We start from the raw sequence: 26,628 nt of genomic DNA, 5'->3' as shown, positions 1-26,628 counted from the left end.
CAGCTCTTCAGACAAGACTCACGCTGATGTCACCTCTACACGTGCCCTCTAGACCTCAGGGTCTCTTTTGCACTGAGAAGCTTTGTCATCAGAGGAAATGAAGGGAAGGATGACTAGGAGACAGAATAAACTGTCCCAGATCAACAGCACGCCAAGTCCACTGCTGTCACCCCAAGTGTGCATGCCCAAGAGTCACCCCAGAGCAGGCGCCACCCTCCTACAGCATACACCTGGGGTGACAGTGCACAGAACAACATTCACGCCCACTCATCAGGGAGAACATTTGTTTCTAGAACAAAATGCAAGAGCCCCAGCAGGACACACAAGAGCAGGCAGTGTGAGGTTCTGGCCCGTTTCCTCTAAGGCAGAAGCCCAGCCCGAGGCCAGTGGGAACTGCACTCCTGGCTTCCCTACCTTCTTCAGAAAGCCTCAAAGTGCTCCCCCCATGGGGTATGCTTCCTCACCCCTCCTCTATGCTGAACCCCTTCCACTGCACCCATCTTGGCCATCTCAAGGGCCCACCTAGTTTCTCTACTCACAGACCCTCCTGTCCTCCCCTGACCTCCAATAGACAAAACATTTTTTTCCCCAATTCTCCCTGGTCCTAAGGCCAAGCTCTAGGTCCCCATCTGTCCTCCACTGCCCTGGAGCAACCCCATTCTTGTGAGGAGGGAGTCAGGAGGACTGTGTGGCCTCCACTCCACCTGCATCCTGCCGCCACAGGGCAACACAGCCTGTGCTGCCTGAGGGAGCAACGGGAAGGACCCAAGTGCAGCAAGATGACCCCTTTCCTTCTGGGCTGAGCTGAGGGCTTTGCCACCCCAGGACAAGATTTGTTGGGTCTGAGGCTTAGGAAGCAGCTTGGACCTCCCCCTTAGTCCATCCCCAGAAGCAAGGACACCAAGAAGCTCATGATTGGTTCCAGAAGCCACTTTTAAGAACTCCCCTCGGGCTTCAGAGGCACATAGGAGAGGAGTTCCAGGCCTTCCAAGGAGACTGGCCTGTCACCACCAACTGAATCACAGGGCAGACAGGTAAGCAGCCTGGGACCCCTTGTCAGGTAAGGCAGTGGAACAGAGCTGACACCCAGAGGACAGCACCCGGGCTGAGCTGCTCAGTGACCCGGGACTCTTGCAGGCACAGATGATGAGGATCTTTTGCTCTCAGATTTTCAACATGAGAACAGCAGCTATTTCTTCTCCATTAAGGAAAGTCAAATTCCCTTTAGGGAGAAGATCTAAGCCCAGGTAATAAGACAAGTTCCTGACACTTCTGACACTCAAAATGGAATTCTAAACATCATGATAAACACAAAACATGAAGCTAAACAGGTTCCAGAAAGTCTGTACAAACATCTCCAAGTGGTCAGACCACATGATAAATGTTGCTCTCTGTCTCTCTCCTGGACCCAGTCAGGTTCACAGTCCATCCCACGGTGTCCATGAAGTCTTCAAAGCTCCCCTTGACTTGCACACTAACTTTCTGCCAAATTTGACCAATGGCCTCAAGGGAGCTGATTAGGATGGGCACCCACACACAAACCAAACCAAGACCCACACTAGAAAACAAAGGCTAAATTGAGCCAAAGCAGAGAGCCCTGGGGTCACCTAATGAGGGTCAGAAAGCTAAGTTTGCTCTGCAGCCCCAACACAGAGGAATCCAAACATCTCTTCTAGCTTAGGTGGCACATACAGAGGACAACGAATGGAGGGGAGGCATATAGGAAGGATGCAGCAGGAAAGTTTCCACCCAGGTTTCCAAGGAAAGCTCCTTGGGTGGATAGAAGCTTGGGCAAAAGACAAAACCCAATAAACACATGTCCAGAAGGTGAGCTACCAGTTTTCTATTCTCTGTGGATTCAAAAACGAAGGAGAAAGGCCTGCTGAGTCCAGTCCAAGCCTGGGCTGTCCAATCCTGTTCTGTGATCGTGGCATCGCGACAGCTGTATTCTTTTCATGCCTCTTCACTTCCAAGTGGAAGGACTGCAGGGAAAGGCACATCACAGCAGCATTTTCCTGGGGTGAGTGGCTTCTTGGACCAGGTTAGATGTCCCCATGGATGACCATGGGAATACAGGGTTCTTGCATTCAAAGCTCCAGTGACAGTACACAGTCCCTGACCAGATGCTGAAGACTGGAACAGATTCGCCGGACTGCGAGCTCAGGCCAGCATCTGCTCTGCTCTCACCTCATGGGTGTCAGTCACAGAGGTGGTGGCAGCAGGAGGGCTCAGTAGAAGCGCTTTCGACTCTGTTCTTGCCATTTGTTGTAGAGTATGATACCAATGACAATGGCAAATACAGAAAACACCAGAGAGAAAAAGACGATGAGGAAGAGGGCCAGGCCACTCAAAGGCGGCAGTGGGGCTGTCACTGAAGAAGCAAGAGGGAAGCTCATCAGAAACATGCCACCCACTCAGTGGCGAGGGGCAACTAACAGGTGGCCTAGCCCCCAGGTTCCCATACCCACTTCTGAGGAGCTAGAGCTCACACTCCCCGCTTCCAGATGGCTCAACATTAAAATGAAGCACTACGCCTGCTGTTCATCGGTACATGGAAAGGCAGGGTAAGTGCTCTGAATTCTTCAGACCAATTACAGAGAAAGGACACCGCCCTGCATGCTGGGGGTGCAAGGCACCTCGACCTCAGGCAGCCTCCACCCCCATGGGACCACTCCCCAGGTCTCCGCACTCACTGTCAGGCAACTTCATATTGTCTACCGAGGGCAAGAACACGTCTCGATGCAGCTTCTCCTCTTCTGGGGTCCTTTCCACTGTCAGCTCAAACAACTTCAGAGAAATGACATCATGATTATCTATAAGACAAAGTAAGAAAGCTTATTCTAGCCACCAGAAAATGGGGCATCTCAGAATTAATATCTTGGTTCAAGTTTCTGATCCATGGTTAACTAGCAGCGACCTTAAAGTAATAATTGAGGGGCTGGGGACATAGCTCAGTTGGTAGAGTGCTTACCTTTCATGCACAAGGCCCTGGGTTCAATCCCCAGCACCACAAAAAAAAAAAAAAAAAAAAAAAAATAATTGAGCTGGGGTAATCCCAATGACTTTGGAGGCTGAGGCAAGAGGATTCCAAGTTCAAAGCCAGCCTCAGCGACTTAGCAAGGCCCTACGCAACTCAGCAAGATGGTCTCAAAATTTAAAAAAATAAAAATGGCTGGGGAATGTGGCTCAGTGGTTAAGCACCCCTGGGTTTAATTCCCAGTTATTAAAAAAAAAAAAAAAAAAAAAAATTGAAAACTCTTCATCTTCTCATCTAAAAATAAGGATGGGGAGGACAGGGCATATTTTATATTCTTCTGTTTTTTTAACCAACAAACATTCATTACTTGTATAATTAATTTAGAGATAATCTTATGAAAATTAAATGCCATACCATAACTAAAACCTTCTACCAGAGTGAGGGGGGAGAGAGCACTGTAGCTCTCCCTTGGTAAAGATCACACACATGATGCAAACACAGACAGAGCAGGAAAAGGTCTCTTGGCAGCTGTTCATGGGAGATAGGCAGAACACAGATTTGGCATGGAAGATACTGTCCCTCCGGATGCTACCTATTTCTCCATGGCTCCGGGGAATTATTACTAGTACCTAATATACCAGATCCTAATTGCCAGTACCTAATATACCAGATCAAGGAATTAGAAACTGGATTTCTCTTTCCTTCTCAAGCATCATTATAAACTCACAGATTTAAAAGTATTTTGTTTCAATGCACTGGCATTATTTTCCTGATATTCAACTCAACCCATCTTTGTCAGTGGGAGCTACTTAAGTTGGCTCCTGGGTCCTTTTAAATGAACCCAGAAGTTTTTGATATTTTCCTCACTTTTCTGGAAAGTTCCAGGCTTGTACATTTCCTGTCTCAGACTTGGCATCAGCCATTTCTTGAGGAAGTTCTGTTCCTTTCAGTGGGAATTGGTATGAAGAGAGCACAAATGTAAGTGTGAGGGGTACTTATTGCTTTAAGGTGGGTTATGGACTGGGGTTTGAATTTCTGGTCATTTCTATTATTATGATACCATCCATACCTGATAGCTGCTTGGACTACTAAAATCTTTTTTTTTTTTTTTTTTTCGTACTAGGGCTTGAACTCAGGGTGCTTTACCACTGAGCTACATGCCTTTCCTTTTTCTTACTTTATTTTTGAGACAGATTTTAAGTTATTGAGGCTGACCTCAAACTTATGATTCTCCTGGATCAGCCTCCCAAGTCTCTAGGATTACAGGCATGACCACTGTACCTGTTTAGCAGTTTCTTAGCTAGTATAAAACTGGCTTTATTTGGAAAAATGTGTTAGCTATCAGAGCTGAGCTTAAACTGTGGGACAGGATAAAAAGCCAGGGCAATGCTATTCACAATGCAAGGGCATGAGAGACATGGGCAATGTCTCAACAATGTCTCCGCACTTTTCAAAAAGCCACTGTACAACAAATGAGATGATGCCAACAAGAAAGGCCTTAGAATAAACACAATTTGCATTTAGGAGTTTTATATAGGCAGAAAGTACAGACTTACTAAGCTAGGAATTATCACTGAAAACCTAAGGCAAATACCTCCTTAGGATAAACAAAAAATTCCCTCTCCTGCCTTTTTTGGCAGCTGGGAACAACTTCCTATTAAGAAGGACATGAGGGGGAGGGGGGCCGGGCTGTGGCTCAGTGGTAGAGCTCTTGCCTAGCATGTGTGAGGCACTGGGTTCGATCCTCAGCACCACATAAAACAGTAAACAAAATAAAGGCATTCTGTGCATCTACAACTACAAAAAAAAAAAAAAAAGTACATCAGGGCTGAAGTTGTAGTTCCGTGGCAGAGCACTTGCCTAGCACACGTGAGGCACTGAGTTCGATTCTCAGCACCACATAAAAATAAATACATAAAATAAAGGTATTGTGTCCATCTACAACTATAAACTACAACTATAAAAAAGTCTATCAGTAAAAAGACCCCCCCCCCAAAAAAAAAAAGTATATCAGGGAGTCAACCTAGAAACCCATGAGCTCAAAGGAACACAAGGGAGTGATTTCAGGCCAGGCCTTCCGTCCCTGTGCTGAGGTTAACCCTGTCCCACAGCTTTGGCCTGCACAGTATTCAGATCCCTACTGCCCAATGAATCTCCATGGCAGGAAGCACACCAACGGCTGCCTGGAGCCAGGGCGGGAGGAATACTGCCTAGGGGCATAGGGAACTCCAACTCCTGACAGGTGATAGCAAGTTCCACATCTTTACTAGGAGGTGGTTATGCAGGTGCAAGTATCTGTAAAACTCTTCAAACTGTACACCTCTGATCTCTGGAGAGCATACCTCAATACAGTTGATTTCTTTTCAACAACAAAAAAAAAATAGTTTCCAGGGATTTTAAAATCCAAATATTTTATTTAAAAAATCCACATTTCCAGCTTCTCTTGAAAAACTGGAAGATCTCGGAGATTTGGCCTCATGAGCCCACATTTCCTTTTCTTTTTTTTGGATACTAGGGATTGAACTCAGGGACACTCAACCACTGAGCCACATCCCTGGCCCTTTTTGTATTTTATTAGGGTCTCACTGAGTTGCTTAGGGCCTCAATTTGCTGAGGCTGGCTTTGAACTCGCGATCCTCCTGCCTCAGCCTCCTAAACCACTGGGATTACAGGCTACTGCCTATTCCAAGGTGGGCACTTGTCTTTCCATTTTTCCACAAGAAAGTTCTATTTAAAAATCAAGCTTTATCCATAATAAAGTAATTAAAAGAACCCAAAGTTCGGTTCCTTATCTCTTCCCAAAAGATGTTATGACTGGGGCTAAAGACAAGTGGAAAAACAAGCACAAAGGGAAGCTATGACTGGGCACAGAGAGGATGAGAAACCAGAGAAGACAGAAAAGTGGGACCGGGCACTGCTGATGCCACAGAAGCCAAGGAAGGCAAGTTCCCGAGCCCGCAAGTACGTGGGCTGACCGAGGCCAGGAACAGAACACTGCAAGTAGCAAGGAGATTAGAAGTAACTTCCGTGAGAGCAGTGTGACAGTAAGGTAGAGACACAGGTTTGAGAACAGCCTGGGAAGGGGACTGAGGACCAGGAATAAAAAGCATCTATACACACAACACATCCAAAAGTCTGAGCAAAAGGGAGTCTGGGGGTCAGTCAGAGAAGGATGGCAGAGTTAAGGAGCAGCTTTGGGGTTTTGTTTTATTTGTCTTTTGTTTTTTTCAATTCCCTTGGAGACTGAACTAGGGGTGCTTTACCACTGAGCTATCCCCCCAGCCCTTTTAATTTTTTTAGTTCAAGACAGGGTCTCACTAAGTTGCTCAGGCTCACCTGGTAATTGTGATCCTCCGGCCCCTACCTCCCGAGTTGCTGGAATTAAAGGTATGCAACACTGCACCCAGCAAGGAGCAGCTGTTAGAAGAAGGGGAGCTGGGCACACTAGCAGGTGCTGGGAGAGGGCCTAACAGCAGAAGCGGGTAGAAGAGACAGGGAAGCACGGTGTGCAACACCCAGGCCGAAAGAGCCAGCTGGCTGAAGAGGCAAACATTCTGGGTGTTAGCACCCACCATCTCCTGGAGGCCACTATACCAGAACAGCCTGGCCTGGGTTCTGAAGGGATCTGGATGTGAGAATGTAGCATTCAGAGCTCCGCCTCCCAGTCAGGCTGTCCCCTCTGAGAGGGCCTCATAAAGGTCTGGGTACTTAGAAACCTTAGTCAGGACCAATGAAGAGTGCACACAGCAGTACCTGAGAGATCCCCAGTGATGGAGGAGGTGCCAAAGTAGTAGCCACGGGGCAGACGAACCCCAGGCACCTCAATGCAGTCCCTCCACTCATGCTTGCCATCGATATCCATCATTATCTAGAATAAAAAGAAGAAATCAATCAGGGACAGGCCACAGGAATAGGAGTAAGACAGCCCATACCACCAACTGGTCCACGATAGGGACTCACCGTCAGATGCCTCTTGACATAGCGAATCACAAGGAAGGTATCATAATGGAGATTGCGGACAATAGCTGTACATCCCCCCAGCTCTGTGGGCCGTCCATCTCGCTCATGATCATAGCTAAGGGAGCCGTTGTTCACCATGGCTGAGATGTAGGGGAACACCCGCTGGGACACAGAGGGAAAAGCAGACACAGTGAGGGAGGAAGAGCTCCTGGAAATGCCCACATTACTACAGGAATTTTGCACTTTACAAGCGGAGCCTCTTCAGCAGACCAGATGACCACTGTTCCTCATTAGCAGCCCTGGGGCACCCACAGTCAAACATTCACTCATGGGACATGGACCCAGGAAGCCATGAACTCCTTACTTACCTTCAGTAATTCTCTTTGTTCCTGATCTGGGGTGGGCCTGGGAAGGCCCCTGTGAGATTCTGGAGTTAGTTCAATTCCTCCCAGAGATCGCCATTTGGTTGGCACTTACATACTATCCAATATCCGGGGTTCCTATTTTATGTATATATTCCTATCTTTCCACTACCTCTTGGAGCAAAATAACCATTTATTATGGTTCTTCCCAGATCCTCACTTCAGTCCCATTCATCCCCCACTCTACTCCCCAGCTAAGTGTTTTGCACACAGCAGGTATTTTGAAAATACCTACTTGACTTGGCAGGGAAATCCTTCTATTCAGGATAGTTCCTTTCAAATTCTAAAATCCTACAAGCAGCATATGATGCTAAGTGGATTAAGACTCAGAAAGCACACTGCCAGAACCCAGCTGCTGGACAGGCTTAACCAGCCACGATGACTGTTCTTAGTCAAAAGCCTTTGCAGCCCAGTTAAGCCTCGTCCACACATAACTTCCTCCAATAATGCTAGTCATGAGAGGGCAAGAGTCCCCTCCCCCCACCACAGGGGAAAAACTAAAAGCTTCCCTATAACCGTTTCCTATCTATACCAATGATCTCTAACAGAGTTGCAGGAACCAATTCTTCCTTAAAATTGTTAATCTAACCCTTCTAGAACAAGCCCCATGCCAAGGCAACGCAGAGAGACAGGGTGATGAAGGGGAGGTAACACGAGGCATGCCACTCTGTGGGTGAGCTCCCTGCGGTCTCAGCCAACATGCAAGGTGGAGATGCAGTCGGGACCAGAGACTGGGGACCCCTGAGACAACAGCCACATGGACTCTAAGCAGCAACGAATGTTGGATGGACACAAGGGAATAAGGGATGGCCATGGGGGGTGGTCAAGAACTGAGTACCTGGACTCCTGGAGAGTATCGCCTCTTCTGGGCCTGAGAGGGTCCAGCAGGTTATTAGACAAGAGAGGGCACAGAAGACAGAAGACCAAGTCAGAAAGCAGCAGCCATGGGGGAGCTGACCCAGCTGCAGTGGATGAACAAATAAACTGAAATCCCCAAGCAGAATTTTAGGTTCCATGAAGGGCATTCAGCAAGTCCTGGCACCCCCTCAAATTATATGCAAAGTCATATGCACAAGTGTTTGGGCATCTTTTTGAGAAGGTCTGATCCTGTCATCAGATTGTAAAAGGAGTCCACTAGGAAGACCTCTCTATTCTAAGGGTCCTGAAGCTTTCAGAAGGAACTGTATAAAAAAACAGTGTCTCACTGGCCAGACAGGCCGTACCTATGTGCGTCTCTGGGAGTCAAACAGTCACAAGGGAGACAGGAAAGGCAAACAGGGCTAAATTCTAAATTCAAGATGTCTTTTGCTACCCAGGGTCTTGAGATACAACTCTTGCCCAGAAGACAAAAACCCCACTGTTGGAGGAACTATGAATCAGCTTTAATCCAAAGGAATCACCCTCTATTTGAGCCAATGGATGTTTATTTTCAAACAACTGTTGTCATTCTCACCTACAACATATGGGCAAGGAAGAAGCCCTGTGGGAGCACCATAGCAGGAAAGACCTAGCAGATCCTCAGGCTGGAGGGTATCAAGCTTTGTTCCAGACAGCCTCCACGCTCTGAAGGAACAGCATCAAGAGAAAGCTACACAGACTCAACTGAGTCCTGCCCTGTGGGAAAGGTGGGCAGTACTCAGTGAGCATCCACCACCAGCCAGGCACTGTTCCAGATGCCGGGGTCCAAAGGAAAACAAGACAGATGGGGATCTGCTCTCATGGAGCTGACATTTAAGTGAAAGAAACAAACAATAAGCAGATAAATAAATGTTTTCAGATGGTGATAAATGCTATGATGAAAATAACGTAGGAACATGACAGAGACTGACGTGGGAACTCTCTGAGGAAGCAACACCTGAACTGAGACCAAGTACTTAGAGGGAGGCCACCACCAGATATGGGGCACAAGAAGCATGAGGTCGGCAAACATGAGGAACTCAAAGATAACAAGTGTGTCTGAGCTAATGAGGAAGTGGCCGGGGTGGGGAGGGGCAGAAGCCACAGCAAGGAGTCAGGTGGAGGCCCCAGAGCAGCTCCCCAGCTGTTTTTACTCCAGTGCCAGTACAGGATACAGAAAGGCATGCAGCCAATCACCAGATGATTAAATTGCCATAAAATTACTCTTCTACACTATCATTTGTGACAAGAGAACTGCAAGCATATCATGCAGTTTATATAGAAAAGGACTTCTGAGAAAAAACTCGCAAAGTCAGTGAACAATTAAAGAAAAGAAGGGATTAAAAATATCTTGGAGAGCTCTGATGTCCCCACAGCTTGCTTCCTGTATCACCTCTAGTGCCACCCCCACCCCCATCACAAATTTAAGCTGAGCCAGGTGCCATGGTGTCTGCCTATAATCTCAGCTACTGGGGAGGCTGAGGAGGGAGGATTGCAAGTTCCAGGCCAGCCTTGCCAACTTGGCAAGACCCTCTCAAAATAAAAAGGGCTGGGGATCTAGCTCAATGATAGAGTGCTTACCTAGCATGGCCTGGACCTTGGGTTTGATCCCCCGTACAAAAAAAAAAAAAAAAGGTTAAGCTGCAACCTTACAGAGTGCCTAGGACAGCAACCTTCAGCCTGAGAGTACCTTACTCTTTCCAAGAATGGTGTGACATCCAATTGTGTGATCACCGCCAGGTATAACCAGCACTTCAGGATCACCTGGGAGAGCTTTCCATCTGCACGCCTATGTGAGTGCCCTAGTCAGTGTCTCATTCATTAGGTCTAGAATGGGGCACAGGAGTAGATATTTTGTAAAAAGCACCACAGCACACGGATGTGCAGCCAAAGAAATGCTGCACAGTCACAGCCCCATGGCTCCACAGATGTCATTATTCTGCTTCAGCAATTCACGACTTGCCTTCAACTTTTAACCCCACATTAGTAGCTAGTCGTTAAATGCCGGCCTACTTTCCATCCCTAGGCAGAAGTTCCCGAATGTTTCTTGGGTAGCCACTAATTTCACACAGTAGTGGATTTTCCCCCTGGAAAGTAGTCTGTAGCTAGAACCAAAGGTTGAAAAATCACACCAATTCAGGCAAAGTGGTAGTTTCATTTCTAATTTAACAGTCACCAGAAGTCAGGAACTCCTACCTATTGTCCAAATGATGATTTGCAGGGTAGAGAAATGTTTTTGACTTTTTGTACTACAAGGTCACTACAGGATCATTTTAGAGGATAATTTTGCCTCTAACACATGTTGTTTGAACAATGAGCTTGTGGATTCAGTGCTAAAACTCCATGGATCCCAAGTACACAGGATGTAAACCCTTAGATACAAAAAAGACGGACTGCCAGGCATGGTGGCACATGCCTGCAATCCCAGCAGCTCTGGAAACTGAGACAGGAGGATCGTGAGTTCAAAGCCAGCCTCAGCCAAAGCAAGGCACTAAGCAGTGAGACCCTGCTGGGGATGTGGCTCAGTGGTCGGGTGCCCCGAGTTCAATCCTCAGTACTCTCCTCCACCCCCAGAAAAAAAAAAGATAGACTAAACCAGGTACAGGGATGCACACCCAAATCAGAGCAACTCAGGAGCCTGAGGCAGGAGGATCGCAAGTTCAAGGCAAGTCTCAGCAGACATAGCTTGGCTGTCTCAAAATAAAAAATATAAAAGGGGTGCTAGGGCTGTAGCTCAGTGGTAGAGTGCTTGTCTAGCACATGTGAGACACTGGGTTCGGTCCTCAACACCACACAAAAATAAATAAAAGTAAAGGTATTGTGTCCATCTACAAAAAAAAAAAAAATTAATAAATAAATATATAAAAGGGTTGGGGATGTGGCTTAGTGGTAAAGCACCCCTGGGTTAAATCCCCAGACCAGAAAAGAAAAAAGATGGGCTGGTGGTGTACCTCATGGCATAGCACCTGTCTCACATGTGGACCCTGGGTTTGATTCCCACGGTGACCAAAAAAAAAAAGAAAAACAGCACACAAAGTCTCTATGATCAGAGGCTTGTGCTGTTCTGACGGCTACATAACCTGTGTGGACCCCATCACCTCTTTGAGATTCTACTGGAAACAAAGAGAATCCTGTACAGCTCACTGGTTTAACCACAGGATGAAATGTGTTTTAAGCATTTAGTACAGCGTCTGGCATTCAGGAAGAAGTCAATAAATAATCAATTGACAGTTGAACTAGTAAATTTCTAGATACAAAGTTCAATGTCCAACATTCATTAAGGGCAGTAATTCTCAGACCCTTGGCTGTCATGAATCAGTAAAATTTCCAAAAGCATTTTGAAGCATAATCAGCTCAGTGTTTTGTTTTCATAGTATATTAAATATATTGATATATAATAATAACAACACAATCATCTATAGTACACACCATTTTACAAAAGGTCATTTTAACACCAAAAATGAAAAGGGACTATGTAGCTTCATAACACAGCAACTGAATACTCTTAGTACTTATGCAAAATTACTGCACTGTTCTGATTCTTGGGCCAGTGAAAAGCTGTTGCCAATAGCACGAGTTTATGATCCAGCATCTGAGAGCCTCTCTCTTTCAGACCATACTTCAGTCTGCTAAGCTGCCCATTTGCTCTCTGAAATGCCAATGTGAAGAAAAGAAGAATGGGAAAGGAGGAGAGAATGGTGCCACAGTACTACTGCCAAGATGTCTGCAAAATGTTCCTGAGGAATCCCCTTAACAGTATGAACAGCAGCCAGCATTGACTGACAGCGTGCACTGTGCCAGGCACTGGCCTCAGTACCCAACACACCTGTATTCCCTAAATTCCCACAACCTAGTGGGCAGCAATAGTATCCCCATTTCACAGGTTAGAAAACTTGTCCAAGAGGACACAGGTATTCAGTAGTGAAATCAGGATCTGAAACCTAGTAGTCTGGCTCCAGAGCCCTGACTCAATCACCATGCTTCATTTTCCTATCAACATTAAAAAAAAAAAGTCTCACATGTACTATTAAAAAAAAAGGACAAGGGTCTAAAAAATACCCTAATATGCAAAGAAAACTGCCAGGCACAACGGCACATTCCTGCAATCCCAGTGACTGGAGAAGTAGGAGGACTACAAGTTTGAGGTCAGTCTCAACAACTTACATGAGATGCTGTCTCAAAATAAAAAATAAAAAAAAGACTGGGCATATAGCTCAGTGGAAAAGCACCTCTGGATTCAGTCCCCAGTACAAAAAGAAAAAGAAAAAGGAAAAAACGCACACAAAAAACTGATGCAGAATGGCTCCAGATTAAAGGACAGGAGAAACATAACAACCAAATGCAAGGTATGACCTGGGTTCCTTTTGCTGTAAAGAACATAATGGGACAACTGGTGAAATCTGAATAGGGCATAAAAACTAGATAACAGGGCTAGGGTCATAGCTTAGTGGTAGCGAGCTTGCCTCGCATGTGAGGCACTGGGTTTGATCCTCAGCACATATAAACAAATAAATAAATGAAATAAAGGTATTGTGTCCATCTACAACCAAAAATGTTTTTTTAAAAAAATATTAGATAACAGTACTGTTATTATTATTATTATTATTTTAATATTTATTTTTTAGTTTTCGGCAGACACAACATCTTTGTTTGTATGTGGTGCTGAGGATCGAACTCGGGCCGCACGCATGCCAGGCGAGCGCGCTACCGCTTGAGCCACATCCCCAGCCCAGTACTGTTGTTATTATTAAATTTCTGACTTTCATCATCTTGCAATATAAGAGAACTCATTTTTAGGAAAAACACATGTAATTAAGATTAAGAAGGCACCACGAAGGCTAGGTACTCTTAGCTACTTAAGAAGAAAATAGACACACATGCATGAATACACACACATAAAAGAAAAAAGCAAAGCAAAAGCAGTAAAACACTTAACATCTGAAGGAATCTTAATGAAGAACATTCCAGAATTGTCATATTGTTATGATTTATCTGTAAGTCTGAAACTTATTATTAAAATTAAAAAAGATAAATCTGAATCTAGTTTTCACCATACTCCAACATTTCTGTCTGAAAAATTTCAAAATTACCAAAAGGCTGTTTTTTATTTTTTTTGTTGTTGTTATTGTTTTGCGGTGCTGGGGACTAAACCCAGGACCTTGTGCATGTGAGGCCAGCACTCTACCAACTGAGCTATAGCCCCAGCCCCAAAAGGTTTTTTAAAAAACAATAGGTAGAATGGGATGGGACATTTTTCTTTAAAAAAACAACAACAAGGCAGCACAGTTTTCTTTTTCAACCTATTCTAGTTTCCCTCACCTCTTCCCTCCGCCTTCCCTTGGATCACTGCCCTTCTATCACAACTGGAAGACATGGAAAAGTGGTACTCCAAGGCCCACTAACTGCCATAAGATCATCACATTTCTTGAACATCATCACTTTTCAGACTTCTACTATAAGCTGCAGGTCCTACAGTACTCTTACCTAGGCCTTTATGCAGGAATTTGGATAGAGACAGATTATCTAACTGAGCAATGCCTGTCCTAGTTAGAGTGTGTATCGCTATCAGTGAGATTCTCCCTCCATTACAGGGCAGCATGAGAAGGCTCCGTAGTCCCCAACTCCCATGGACTTACACGGGTGACTCTGACCCAGGTCTCACGGCTCCTTAACTGGAAGACATGGAAAAGTGGTACTCCTAGGCCCACTAACTGCCATAAGATCATCATATTTCTTGAACATTGTCATAATTTGAGGGAATCATTTTAATCTCATTTATCATAGTTGTAGCCCCACTAGAACAATCCCAAATCAAGCAACTTGAGGACTAACAGAGTACTCCAAAACCAGGAAACTTTAAATTTAGGTTCAAGTTCATAACCCAACCACCCATATTACTACCAGTGCCAAATTCTACCAGAACACAGCCTCATATATATGGCCAAATTTCACTGCTGCCATCATTTCAATACACATGAATCCTTTTTGTTAATGAACAGTTACCAACTGTACAGAACAAAAGATCCTCTTTATAGTTGTACTCTGGGTAATGTAAACCTCCTAAAATTAAATGTCATCCCCTATGTGTGTGTGCATCTTTCTATGCAACCAAACCCCAAAGGGTCAAAACCCAAAGGTGAGGACTGACCCAAAGCAAAATAACATCCAGAGCACCAGCTCTTGCTTTCTTCCTCCTCTTCCTGCCTTCTCTCAGACAAGGAACATCTCCTTCCTGCCTTCCAACAGAAGAAAGCCATTGCACTTCCCTACTTCCCTCCAAAGCCAGTTCTCACCAGTGAAGCCCAGCCTCAGTGCCTCCTCCACTCTAGAAGTCTTGCCCACATGTACTCTACAGGCCTGACTTCCAAGAGTTCTTGCAGGAAAGTGTTACTCCACCTACCACTGATAAAAATTCTAAATCACATGCAATGGGGTGAAACAAGTCAATGTAAGAAGTCATGGAGTTCTTTTAATGATGTAAAGACTCTTTCTGCCAACAGTAAAAAGACAAAAGTGGGATAGGAGTCTTTGCCAACATAAATACTTGATGTGGGTTCTGGGGATCGAACCCAGGGCCTCAAGAATGCTAAACATGGGCTCTCCTACTGAGCTACATCCCACCCACACTGTGTTTTTACTTATTTTTTGTTGCTATTTTGGTTTTCTTGGTACCAGGAATTGAACCCAGGGGCACTCAACCACTGAGCACTTTTTTAATTTTCAATTTTGGGACAGGGTCTTGCTAATTTGCTTAGGACCTCTCTAAGTTGTTGAGGCTGGCTTTGAACTTCTGATCCTCCTGCCTCAGCCTCCAGAGCTGCTGGGATTATAGGCATATGCCACCACACTCAACCACAATGTGTTTTTGTCTTTTATGTTTTTTGTAGTTGCAGATGGACAGAATGGCTTTATTGATTTTTATGTGGTGCTAAGGATCAAACCTAGTGTCTGCCACATGCTAGGCAAGTGCTCTGCCACTGAGCTATAGCCCCAGGCCTGCACAATGTGTTTTTAAACTGGACAACAAAGTAATATTAATTTTCCCCCAATTCAGAGTAAAAACATTCATTACATCAAAAAAATATACATATGGGGAGTGCCTCAAGCAATACTTGACCTAGGAAGATCAGAGGCCTCTTCACCCCAACTATTTCGGCCTCCACTGGGTGAGGCCCAAAGGTCTCACAGAGAATGAGGGCCAAGCCTGCCAAGGGCTGCATTTCTGTGGTCTCATCAACAGGAAGTCTCTCACAATTACTTTGACAACTGAAAGAATTCCCTGCAATTCTCACTAACACCCGAGTTCAAACAAGCCACTTATGATCATCAGCTGATGAATTCATAACGCCAAGAAAAGACGATCAGAAAAGATGGTCGGGTCTTCTTTTAATCAACAGTTTTCATAACAGGAATACTGATATATGATTCACATACCACTTGATTCACCTAAAATATATAATCCAATGGCTTTTAGTACATGCAGTTAAGAGTAATTATTATCATAACCAGTTTTAGTTTTATCACCCTAAAACGAAACCCTGTGCCCATTAGAGTCATCTTCCCACCCACCCAAGTGCCCCAACCCTTGACCACTAATCCACTGTTTTTGTCTCTAGAAATCTGCCTATTCTGGACATTTTATATACATGGGATCAAACAATAAGTAGGGCTTTGGTGATTGGCTTCTTTCACTTGGCAAAATGTTTTGATTCAAGAATTATCCATATCGAAGCACCTATCAATACTTCCTTTCTTTTTATTGCTGAATATTCCATTGTATAAATGTATTTCGTCCACTCATCAATTAATGGACAAGTGAGATGTATCCACCTTGTGGCTGCTATGCACATTCATGTTTAACTTTCTTTGTAGATGTGTTTTCATTTCTTTGGGGTATAGACCTATGAGTGGAATTGCTGCATCATCTAAATTATATGTATCTTTGAACCATTTTAAGAAATACCTGCTGGGCTGGGGATGTGGCTCGAGCGGTAGCACGCTCGCCTGGCATGCGCAGGGTGATGCGTTCGATCCTCAGCACCACATAAAAATAAAGATGTTGTGTCCACCAAAAACTGAAAAATAAATATTTAAAAATTCTCTTTCTCTTTAAAAGAAAGAAAGACCTGCTTTCCAAAGCAACTGCACCCTTTTCTATCTCCACTAGCAGTGTGCGCGAGTTCCACATCATTCCACATCATTCCACATCCTTGTCACCACAGGTCATCCATCTTTCTTACCTTAGCCATCCTGAGTATATGTGGAAAAACACCTCATTGTGGTGGATTTGCTTTTCCCTGATGATTAATGATCTTGAGTATCTTCTAATGTATTTGTAGGCCATTTGCTTATCTTTGGAAAAACATCTAATCCGATACTTTGCCCATTTTTTTAACTGGGTTCTTTTTGAGTTGTAATAGTGCTATATGTTCCAGGAAAAAAGTCCCTAACAAAATATGTGTATATATTTTCTCCCATTCCATGTGTTGTTGACTTTTCACTTTCTTGATGTACACAAGTTTTGTTTTTTTCTTTTTCAATACTTTCATTTATTTTTATGTGGTGCTGAGGATCAAACTCAGGGCCTTGAATGCTCTACTGCTGAGCCACAACCCCAGCCCCGCGAGTTTTTTAGTTTTGATAAAGTCAATGTATTTCTCTCTCTCTCTCTCTTTTTTTTTGTTATATCTAAGAAACCATCACCTAATCAAGGTCATGAAAAATGAGTTTTAAAGTTTTAATCTTTTTTGGAGGGCTTGTGTTTACTGGGGATTAGACTCTAGGGTGCTTAACCACTGAGCCACATCCCCAGCCCCTTTCAACTTAAAGACAGGGCCTCATTAAATTGCTAAGTAGCTAAGGCTGGGCTTGAACTTGCAACCCTCCTGCCTTAGTCTCCTGAGTTGCTGGGATTTCAAGCATGTACCACCATACCTGGTTATAGTTTTAATTTTTAAATTAGGTCCATGATAATTTTCTTTTTTTTTTGGTACCAGGGATTGAACCCAGGTACACTTAATCACCAACCACATCCCCAGCCCACTTTATATATTTTATTAGAGACAGGGTCTCACCAAGTTGCTTAAAGCCTCACTAAGTTGTTGAGGCTGGGTTTGAACTCATGATCCTCCTTCCTCAGCCTCCCGAGTCACTGGGATTACAGGCATGCACCACCGCACCCAGCCCATCAATACATTTCTATTTTCATTTTTTTTTTTAACAACACTGGAGCTTGAACACAAGGGCTCAGTTATGCTAGGTAAGTGTTCTACCACTGAGCTACATGCCCAACCTTTCTTTTATTTGGTACTGGGGACTGAACCCAGGGGCATGTTGTCACTGAGCTACAGCCCCAGATCTTTTTTTTTAAACATTTTTTTAGTTATGTTATTTATTTATTTATATTTTATTTATTTGTATGTTTATATGTGTTGTTGAGAATCCAACCCAATGCCTCACACAATGCGAGACAAGTACTCTACCACTGAACTACAACCCCAGCTCTCTTTTAACTTTGAGACAGTCTCACTAAATTGCTTAGAGCCTCGACAAGTTGCTGAGGCTGACTTGAACTTGCAATCCTCCTGACTCAAGTTCCCAAATTGCTGTGACTGCAGGTATACACCACCATGCCTGGCCCTTTCTATTTTATCTTGAGACAGAGTTGCTAAATTGCACACACTGGCCATGAACTTCTGATCCTCCTGCCTTAGCCCCCAAGTAGCAGGGATTACAGGCATGTGTCACCATGACTGGCCTCCAACTTCATTCTTATTCAATATTATTTCAGTTATTCTGGGTCCCTTGAACTTCCTTATGGATTATAGGATCAGTTTGTTAATTTCTACAAAGGAGCCAGCTAAATTTTTGATCAACAGGAATTAAAAATACCAATCAGGGCTGGGTTGTGGCTCAGTGGTGGAATACTTGCCTAGCACGTGTGAGGTACTGGGTTCAATCCCCAGCACCACAGTAAAAAAAAAAAAAAAAAAAAAATGAAATGAAGATATTGTGTGTCTACCTACAACTAAGAAATAATATTTAAAAAACAAAACAAAACAAACCCTACCAATCTATGTGAGTAGCATCACCATTTTAACAATTCCAAATCTTCCAATCCATGCCATGGCATGTCTTTCTGGTTACTCAGGTCTTCCTTAATTTTTCTTTCTTTTCTTCTTCTTCTTTTCCTTTTTGTTTTTGGCCAGGGATTTAACCCAGGGTGTTCTACCTCTGAGCTATAGCCTCAGCCATGTTTTTCTTTTTCTTTCTTTTCTTGCTAAGGGTCTTACTAAGCTGCCCAGACTGGCCTCATAGCCTCCTGAGCTACTGGGTTTACTGGCATGCACCACCATGCCCAGCAGATCCTCTGTAATTTTTTTTGAAAAGTGTTCTGTAATTGTCAAATTTTTTCTGTTAAAACACTTCTTTTTGATAATAGTGTAGGCAGAATTGTTTTACTTTCATTATTGGATTGTCCATTCCAAGCATACAGATGTATAGAAATAAAACTACTTTGTGTGTGTGTGTGTGTGTGTGGTGGGGGGGCTACTGGGGATTGAACTCAGGGGTACTTGACCACTGAGCCACATCCCCAGCCCAATTTTGTATTTTATGTAGAGACAGGGTCTCACTGAGTTGCTTAGTGCCTCACTAAGGCTGGCTTTGAACTCATGATACTCCTGCCTCATCCTCCCAAGCCACTGGGATTACAGGTGTGCAGCACCGCGCCCAGCTTAAAATTGCTTTTTGAATTTTTTTTTTTTCCTAGTACTGGAGATTGAACCTGGGATGCTCTACCACTAAACTACATCCCTAGCCCTTTTAATTTTTTTTATGGGAGGCTGAGGCAGGAGGAGCACAAATTCAAGGGCAGCCTAGGCCATTTAATAAGACCCTGTCTCCAAATAAAATAAAAAGGGCTAGAGATGTAGCTCATTGGTAGACCATCATGACTTCAATCCTCAGTACTACAAAGACAACAGAGACAGGAAAAACCAGGTTTAAAATTCCCATCAAGCCCTGAAGCTCCTACTATGGGCTTCTAACTACCACTAAGACTCTGCTGACAGCAAGATTACAAATCTAGTCCTAACTCTCCCCTCATCAGTGTCCCTTAGTGCATGTGCCCCTTTACAATCATGTCCAGACCTCCACTCAGAAGCAGGCCTCCTGCAGGACATGATGAAGCTGCTGTAACATAAATAGCCAGTGTATGAACACTAAAGGAAGTAACATGGACAGCTGTCCTGGAATCGTGCAACTCGGCAAGACTGCTGACCCTGCTGTTCTTTCTAGCCTCATCCCTATCAGATGCTCCTTTACCTCCTCACACTCCTCTTCCCCTCTGCAACCTTAGCCCCTTAAGGGACACTTTCCCTCCTTATCCTGCAGACTCCAATGTAAACATTACTTCCTGGAGGAAGCCCTCCATGGCCGCCACCACTCCACTCAAGGTTAGAGTTCCTCCTGGGTCCCATGGTGCCCAAGATTCCCCATACCACCCGCCATGCTAAAGTGCAGGGACCATGTTGGTCTTACTCACTAATTCCCAGGGTCTGCCACCTAGAAAGTGATACATGTGGAACAAAGAGAAGCCCAGAAGGAGCATGAAGAAGGAACTCTCAACTGACCCACAACAAAAGGTTCTTCTCCTAACTGAGGTCTCACTTCATTCCATCCCCTCTAAGGTGAGCACTGTGGGAAATGTAATTACTGAATCTGGGTGTTGCATATGATGATCATTCTACACGTTTAATATTTTTCATAATAAACCTTTGCCACAAAAAAGTCACCTCTTCTTCCATTCCTAATCCTTTTTTTTTTAAATATATATATATTTATTTAGTAAATATTTCATCAGGGAAGAATGGGTTTAAACAAGTGTCTCTTCTTTTTTAAATTTTTTTAGTTGTGATAGACACAATGCTTTTATTTTTATTTATTTTTTTTTATGTGGTGTTGAGGATCAAACCCAGTGCCTCATGCACACTAGGGGAGCGCTCTACCGCTGAGCCAACAACTCCAGCCCCCCTAATCCTCTCTTGTTAAGCATTATTTACCTACAGGATATCCAGTGACAACTTGCCATAATAATTTGTCCACCATCTGATAGCAGCATCACATGACAGAGAAAGTACAAGCCTGCTGTCAGTATATGGAAGTATCAAAGAATGCTTAGGGTCAATTCATAAAAAGCAAGCAGCTCTGCCAATGGCCAGTACTGGGTTCCATCAAAATGCCAGGATTATATCAATTTCCTTTTACTTATAATCTCTCTGATAGGTAAGAACTGCTGCTCAAGTCTGAAAAGAGGAAGAAGAAAAAGATGCTGGAAAGGGTGAGCAAGCTGCAGAAGAGAGCACAGCAGGGATGGGAGTAAAAGTTAGGGGAGCAGAGTTACACAAATTCAGCTGCTCTGGTGCTGGACTAGCAGCCAAAGTGTGCTCAATTTCAGTGGCTACCTAATGTGCATAAGACAGAACGTTGTTAACACCACAGAAAAAGTGCCCATTCATGACAGCTATTCCCAGAGGACTGTGCAATCATAGTTCTCTCTAGAAAAAATACTGACAAGGACATTAACTTTTGAAGTTCAACAGATGAAGAACCCCTCACTGTCTCTTCCCTCAGTTCCCTCCTGCACAACACTCATGAGGGAAAGAACTGTGATGTCAGTGCAGCTGCCCTAGGCTCTGACACTTGCCATTACCTCTTGCTGCTTCTCCTCATTGGGGTAGGTGTCTACAAATACTCCCAGCCCCACAAATTTGTCCATGTTTCCAAACACAGGCCCTAGAGAGAGAGAACAGATGATGAACAATGAAATAAAGCCAAGAGTTGATAAAGGAATAATATCTCACAATGATGAAGGAAAAGTGAAATTCAAATGACTCCCAGGCCTCTCAAGATGAGAAAACACACGTGCAAGCACCAAGCAAACTGCATGGCCTGTACCAAGGGCCCAGTAAATATCTAGTTGTTTGCTATTGAAGAAAGGGAAAGAGAAAAGGCCACTACAACCTTGTTTAGCACTATGGCAGCTCCCTGATCCAAACTGGTTGTTCAGGTGCCCCTACAGAATTCTGCTTCACAAACACTTGGTGAAGATTATGCTCTCAAGAGAGAAATGAATTCCCAAGTTCTACTTCTTATTACAAAAGAGATCAGGTCAAATCAGGTTGAGCCTGCCATCTACTTAAAGCAATGGCTCCACACTGCAAGGAAAAACAGAAAACTCTTCTCTGGACTTAGAAGTGCTGAGAGCACTCACTGAATATGCCAGAAGAAATCAGCTCACCAGTCATCAATGCTTAGGAGAGCCAGTGCTTCCATTCAGCTGATGGGCCAGGCTTCACCGGGAAACTCAGAAGGAACTAGCAAGCAAGAAATCACCCCCAGGATGAGTCAAGGTCAGCTGCTATTACGCAGCTAATAAGGGCTAATAAAGAACCACCCCATTCTGGACACTACACAGGCCAGTGTGCATCCACAGACATAAGGGGAGAGGGAAAACTGTAGGGTGAAGCCTTCTCAAGAAGAGGGCACATGAAAAAGCAGGCCTGTCACACACACACAAGAGCAACTCAGGGTCCCCAATACCTGGCTGCATTCGATCCTTTGTGTACCAGATTGCCAAGCCATCCCCATGCAGATTCTTCTTGCCTTGTCCATGAATCTTAAAGTGCACCTGCAATTCCCAGTCTCTCAGGAAACATGGCTAAAGTGGGGGGGGGAAAAAAAAGATGCTGGAATCAATAAGAAGTACGAAATACGAAAACCCTCAAGTCCTCAGCAGCAGTCTACAGACTTGGAAAACATAAATGTAGGTAATAAGGCTAAGTGTTAAAATTGAAATCTAAGGCTTTTGATGTGTGTGCATCATAAAATTAAAGCATCAAGTTATGCGACTGTTTAAGATATTTAATATGAAGAGTGAACAAACCACCTAATCATATTCAGCATCTCCCAACAGAAACTGGATAGGACTCCACAGTTGGAAAAGACAAGTTAGACTACTATGATCCTACATCTACGCAGCAGTCTCTCAGCCTCTTCAGCAGATGACTAAATTAATATTCATTTGCATTTTGAGATCATTCCTCTGAAAAAAGACTCTAAAAAACTGAGATTACAAGAATGGTCAAAGCCTTATTCACTATAAAGGAATAAGAAAAGCTAAGTCATTTTGCAAAGGTTTCCAGGAATAATTAGCAGATGCTATAAACAACTCTAATTAGCTAGATTTGGCCCTCTGCCAAGCCGAGGGGCAAGCCTGAGTTCCCACAAGAAGGGTGAGCTATAGTCCCCAAACCTTCATGGTGTGACCAGGAAGCATAAAGGTACCAGAGGGGAATACCACTCCCACCACTGGGACAGCCTCTCTAGTGATGACACGTTAAGGACATAGGTGCTAATCAGACTTCTGTTCTCTTTCTGCATAGTGTCTCAAAACCTTTAAAAGTAGAAGAGGCAAGCAGATGGTTAAGTGCTCTAAAGAGTTGAACAGTTTCAAGGAAAAAACAGAGTGGGTACAATATGTGGGCTTAGAGAAGCTCCTGGTTAGAGTCCACTGTGAAGGAAGAAGGGGAGAAAAAAGCAGACCAGTTGGGTTCAGCCAAAGGCTTTCCAAACAGACTGTTCTGGCTCTTGAGCAACACATTGCTTGACCATTTTCAGCTTTTGTTTTTAATTTTTGGGATATTTTCCAAAAGCATTAGTATTAGGGGAACAAAGTCAAAATGAAAAGAGACTGAATACTTTTGCTTTCAGCAAAGATCCCTGAAATCCCCAATAGCTTACCCTGTTCTGAAGAGCCCAGTCCATGTCTTGTCACTTTGAGCTCTTATCTCTCTGCTGCTTTATTTAGATTTTAGGGCAAGGGTGAAATTCAGTGACAGATATCTATCCACAGATTTATTAGTAGGTAGATATTATGTCCCTAAGAAGAGGGCCAGAGAAGTTCATAATGAGCCAAAAGATACCTGTCACTGATGCTTGGCCTCTTGTGGCACAGTGCCATACTGTTCTGGGTTATGTCTAACAGTGGTTCTGAAACTCTGCTGCTTGGTGGATTCTCCTAGGGGAGCTATTTAAAATCTCCATGGCCAAGCTGCACCCTTTTCCAATTACATCTCAGGGTGGAACCCAGGCACTGAATCCAAAAGACAGTCACTTTTGAGATCCATTATTCAAATAACTTAGAAATAACTCCACTGCTCATTCTGATGGACAAGTAGTAAAAAATAGGCATCAAACAATCTGAAAAAGGGGGGCTGGGGTTGTGTCTCAAAGGAAGAGCACTTGCCTCGCATGTGTGAGGCACTAGGTTTGATCCTCAACACAACATAAAAATAAAATAAAGGTATTGTGTCCACCTACAACTAAAAAATAAATATTTTTTTAAAAAATCTAAAAAAGGATAGGAGAACTAGATCCTAGAATACAATTGCTGTTAAATGAATTATGATGTGTAGAAAGACAAGAAGACTGCAGCAAAGTACAAGCCTTGAACATAATTCAATTATTTACCTATAAGAGCCCCCAAAATGAAATTTTTAACAGATGTAATAACAACACATATTTCTGTAACCATTCTAGCTTTCAAAAAAGGCTTTTCCCATCTTTTGTCTTATTTTATTCTCACAACAACTCTGGTGGGCAAGTATAACAGATTATTATTAAGTTCATTTGACAGATGAAGAAACTAAAAACAGAGAGGTTAAATAACTGTGGAGGGCTCATTATGGGTCAGTGACACAGCTGGATTCATAATTCAAGTACTTCAATTGCCCTTTAAATCTTTTACCATGCTCTAGACTCTGTTCAAAAATGAGCTCAACACTAAAATCTGGGTTATGGGGCCAACTAGCACAGATAACTCACTGAGAAACTTCTTACCCCCTCTGCTCCTTTAGAAGTCTCTGCTCCAGAAAATGAATAGGGAAAAGAAACAGTTCTCTTTTCTGAGGTTCACTCATCTATAACTAATGAGAAAAGCCATGCAGAAGTAAGATTTTTTTTTCTTCATTTATGGGAGCCCAAGAGAACATACCAAAGGATGCCAAAGTCATCCCCAAAAGTCATATAGTTTAAAAGGATTTAGAGAGAGGCCTGGAAACCAAAAAGAAAGCATCATCTTACACTTGTACAAAATCACAGTGCAGCCACACCAGGAATACTGCATTCACTTCTTGCCACCATACCTCAAGGAAGACAATGTAGCTAGAAAAAGTCCAGAGAGGGACAGATAAAATGACCAACAGCTCTCAGTGACTTTCATATGAAAATAAAATTTTAAATTAGACTCTTCAAACTGAAATAACAAGGGAAAGCTACTGGGGTAAAGTTTGGATTTATTTATTTATGCATGCATGCATGCAAGGGGTGGAACCTTGCACATGCTAGGCAAGCACTCTACCACTGAGCTACATCCCCAGCTCGAGGGTTCCTCCTGCCTCATTCTCCAAAGTAGCTAAAACTACAAGTGAGCTCCACCAAGCCCAGCTCTGGGATAAATTTTTAAAAGGCACTCCCTTCACTGGGGCCAGTGGCATATGCCTGAAATCCCAGTGACTCAGGAGGCTGAGGCAGGGGAATCAAGTTCAAAGCCAGCCTCAACAACTTAGCGAGGCCCTGAGCAATGTAACAAGACCTTGTCTCAAAAAATAAAAAGAGTTGGAAATGTAGCTCAGTGGTTAAGTGCCAGTGTCCCTGGATTTAATCCCTGGTATGGGAAGGGGGGGAAAAAAGCATTCTTCTACTTTACAAATTTAATAGGATATAAGAGTCATTAAACTCCAAAAAGTGGTACTATTGAGTCAATCAGGAATAAAAGACATTCCTAAAAACAGATTCAAAATGACTTATTTGCTATAATAAGGACAAAAGAGAGCATGTCCCTAAGTAGTTGATTTCTTTATTATGAAGGTCACCATAATCTCTGAAATAATGATCCTTGACATCTACTGATGACAGAATACTGGGAATAGACAGTAAAATTAACTCAATATGCCATTGCTGAACTTCTCAAAACATTCTGGGTCACCAAAACAAGAGGGAGAGATTCTTACCACCCGGTTCCACAAGGCACCCTGTTTACTTTGCATATCAGGAGTAAGGCGGATATACTGGGTCATTACCATGGCATTGCCCATCAGATTCCACAGTGAAGAGCTGCCTGTGCCCACACCTAGGGAAAGGAAGTAGATCAGCTCACACTCCTCAACAATATAAAAAGTCACACAAAAACTGGAGCTTATTTCTTTTTTCTATTTCATCTCATTCCATCTTCCACCTTCTGTCACTAATGCCCTAATAAAGTTTTTGCTGTTGCTGTTTTTCTTTGTTTCCTTCTTTTTTCTTTGTGGTCTCACTATGTTGCTCATCCAGGCTGGTCTGGAATTCATGTCAAAGGGTCCTTCTGCCAGTCTTTGGAGTAGCTGTGCCTACAGGCACAAGCCACTGATTTGTCCTCTTTATTGTTAACTGTACCAATCTTCTGGTGGATAAGCTATGCTTAGGGGTCTATGAACCCTAAACTGAGCAAAACTAACCAGCCTCTTTCAACATTAGGGCTCCTGCCCTTGAAAAAAGCAGGTGTTTTAATCAGCAACAAAAATTAATCTTCTTTCTCACTCTGGCCAAGCTCTGCCCCAGTTCTTTCTCATGCTTTATTTCTAACACATCCACAGCTCCGTCCTGATACTGGCTCACTGCTAATGGTGCTCAATCACTCCTCACTATTCTCCGTCCTTTTTCCATCCCACTCCTTTTGTCCAACTCCGAGCTCCCCTTCGTCCAGGCCTCGGGCTGGTGGCATCCCAGACCTACTAGAAACTTCCAGCGCTCGGGAAAGGTGCGGGGGACCCCTGTCCTTCGGACCTGTGGCTCTCAAACGTGGCGGGAGTCCTCGTGGGCTCCCAAGCGCCGCCGGCAGTTTCCTGCGGACCACGAAGCCCTTTTCCGGCCCCCTCACCACGGACGAGCTCAGGTCCCGAAGCCCTCCCCCTGCAAGACCACCTCGCCCCGGGCGCCTCACCCTGGTAGGGCTTCGACAGCGAGTGCTCCCGTTTCAAGTACTCGAACGTTTGACCCGCCCAGACTCGCCGTGGCCCCTGCCCAGACCCCAATAAGAGGAGAAGAAGCAACATCCTGGACCCATCCCAAGCCGACAAGCGCCGCCGCCACCGCTGCCACCACTCAGAGGGTCTCAGAGCCGCCGCCATCTTTCTCACCGCCGTGCCTTCATCAAGAGCCCGCCCCGTCGCCCAACCCATTGGTCCATAGAACCATCTGGCCCGCGTCCCATTGGCTCTTGTTGCGTCCCCGCCCCCACAGGTGAGCCTCTCACCGATTGGCTGGCTTGGGTAT

At 44.1% G+C, this 26,628-nt stretch overlaps 1 protein-coding gene across 7 annotated transcripts; it reads right to left on the bottom strand.

Moving 5' to 3' along the window:
• Nucleotides 1-267: 267 nt before the first annotated feature.
• On the bottom strand, nucleotides 268-26,506 carry Lman2l (lectin, mannose binding 2 like). Of its 7 annotated transcripts, none has more exons than XM_046420121.2 (9): nucleotides 26,297-26,506; nucleotides 25,329-25,447; nucleotides 21,859-21,976; nucleotides 20,969-21,051; nucleotides 8,198-8,230; nucleotides 6,938-7,099; nucleotides 6,731-6,845; nucleotides 2,694-2,813; nucleotides 268-2,371 (listed from the first exon to the last, which is right to left on the bottom strand). In XM_046420121.2, the coding sequence occupies exons 1-9, from the start codon at nucleotides 26,481-26,483 to the stop codon at nucleotides 2,229-2,231; spliced, it is 1,080 nt and encodes a 359-aa protein (XP_046276077.1). In that variant the 5' UTR covers nucleotides 26,484-26,506; the 3' UTR covers nucleotides 268-2,228. The 7 variants fall into 7 exon arrangements, with proteins under 7 accessions (XP_046276077.1, XP_046276079.1, XP_046276078.1 ...); XM_046420123.2 differs by having other exon boundaries at nucleotides 25,398-25,447; XM_046420122.2 differs by lacking the exon at nucleotides 8,198-8,230.
• Between the last annotated feature and the right edge of the window lie 122 nt (nucleotides 26,507-26,628).

The sequence above is a fragment of the Marmota monax genome, unplaced genomic scaffold (assembly GCF_021218885.2).
Source record: "Marmota monax isolate L192 unplaced genomic scaffold, Marmota_monax_Labrador192_F-V1.1 WCK01_AAM20220418_F8-fsc00178, whole genome shotgun sequence".
Classification (NCBI taxonomy): Eukaryota; Metazoa; Chordata; class Mammalia; order Rodentia; family Sciuridae; genus Marmota; species Marmota monax.
The sequence above is the reverse complement of the archived record's forward strand: the minus strand, read 5'-3'. Positions and strand labels throughout refer to the sequence as shown.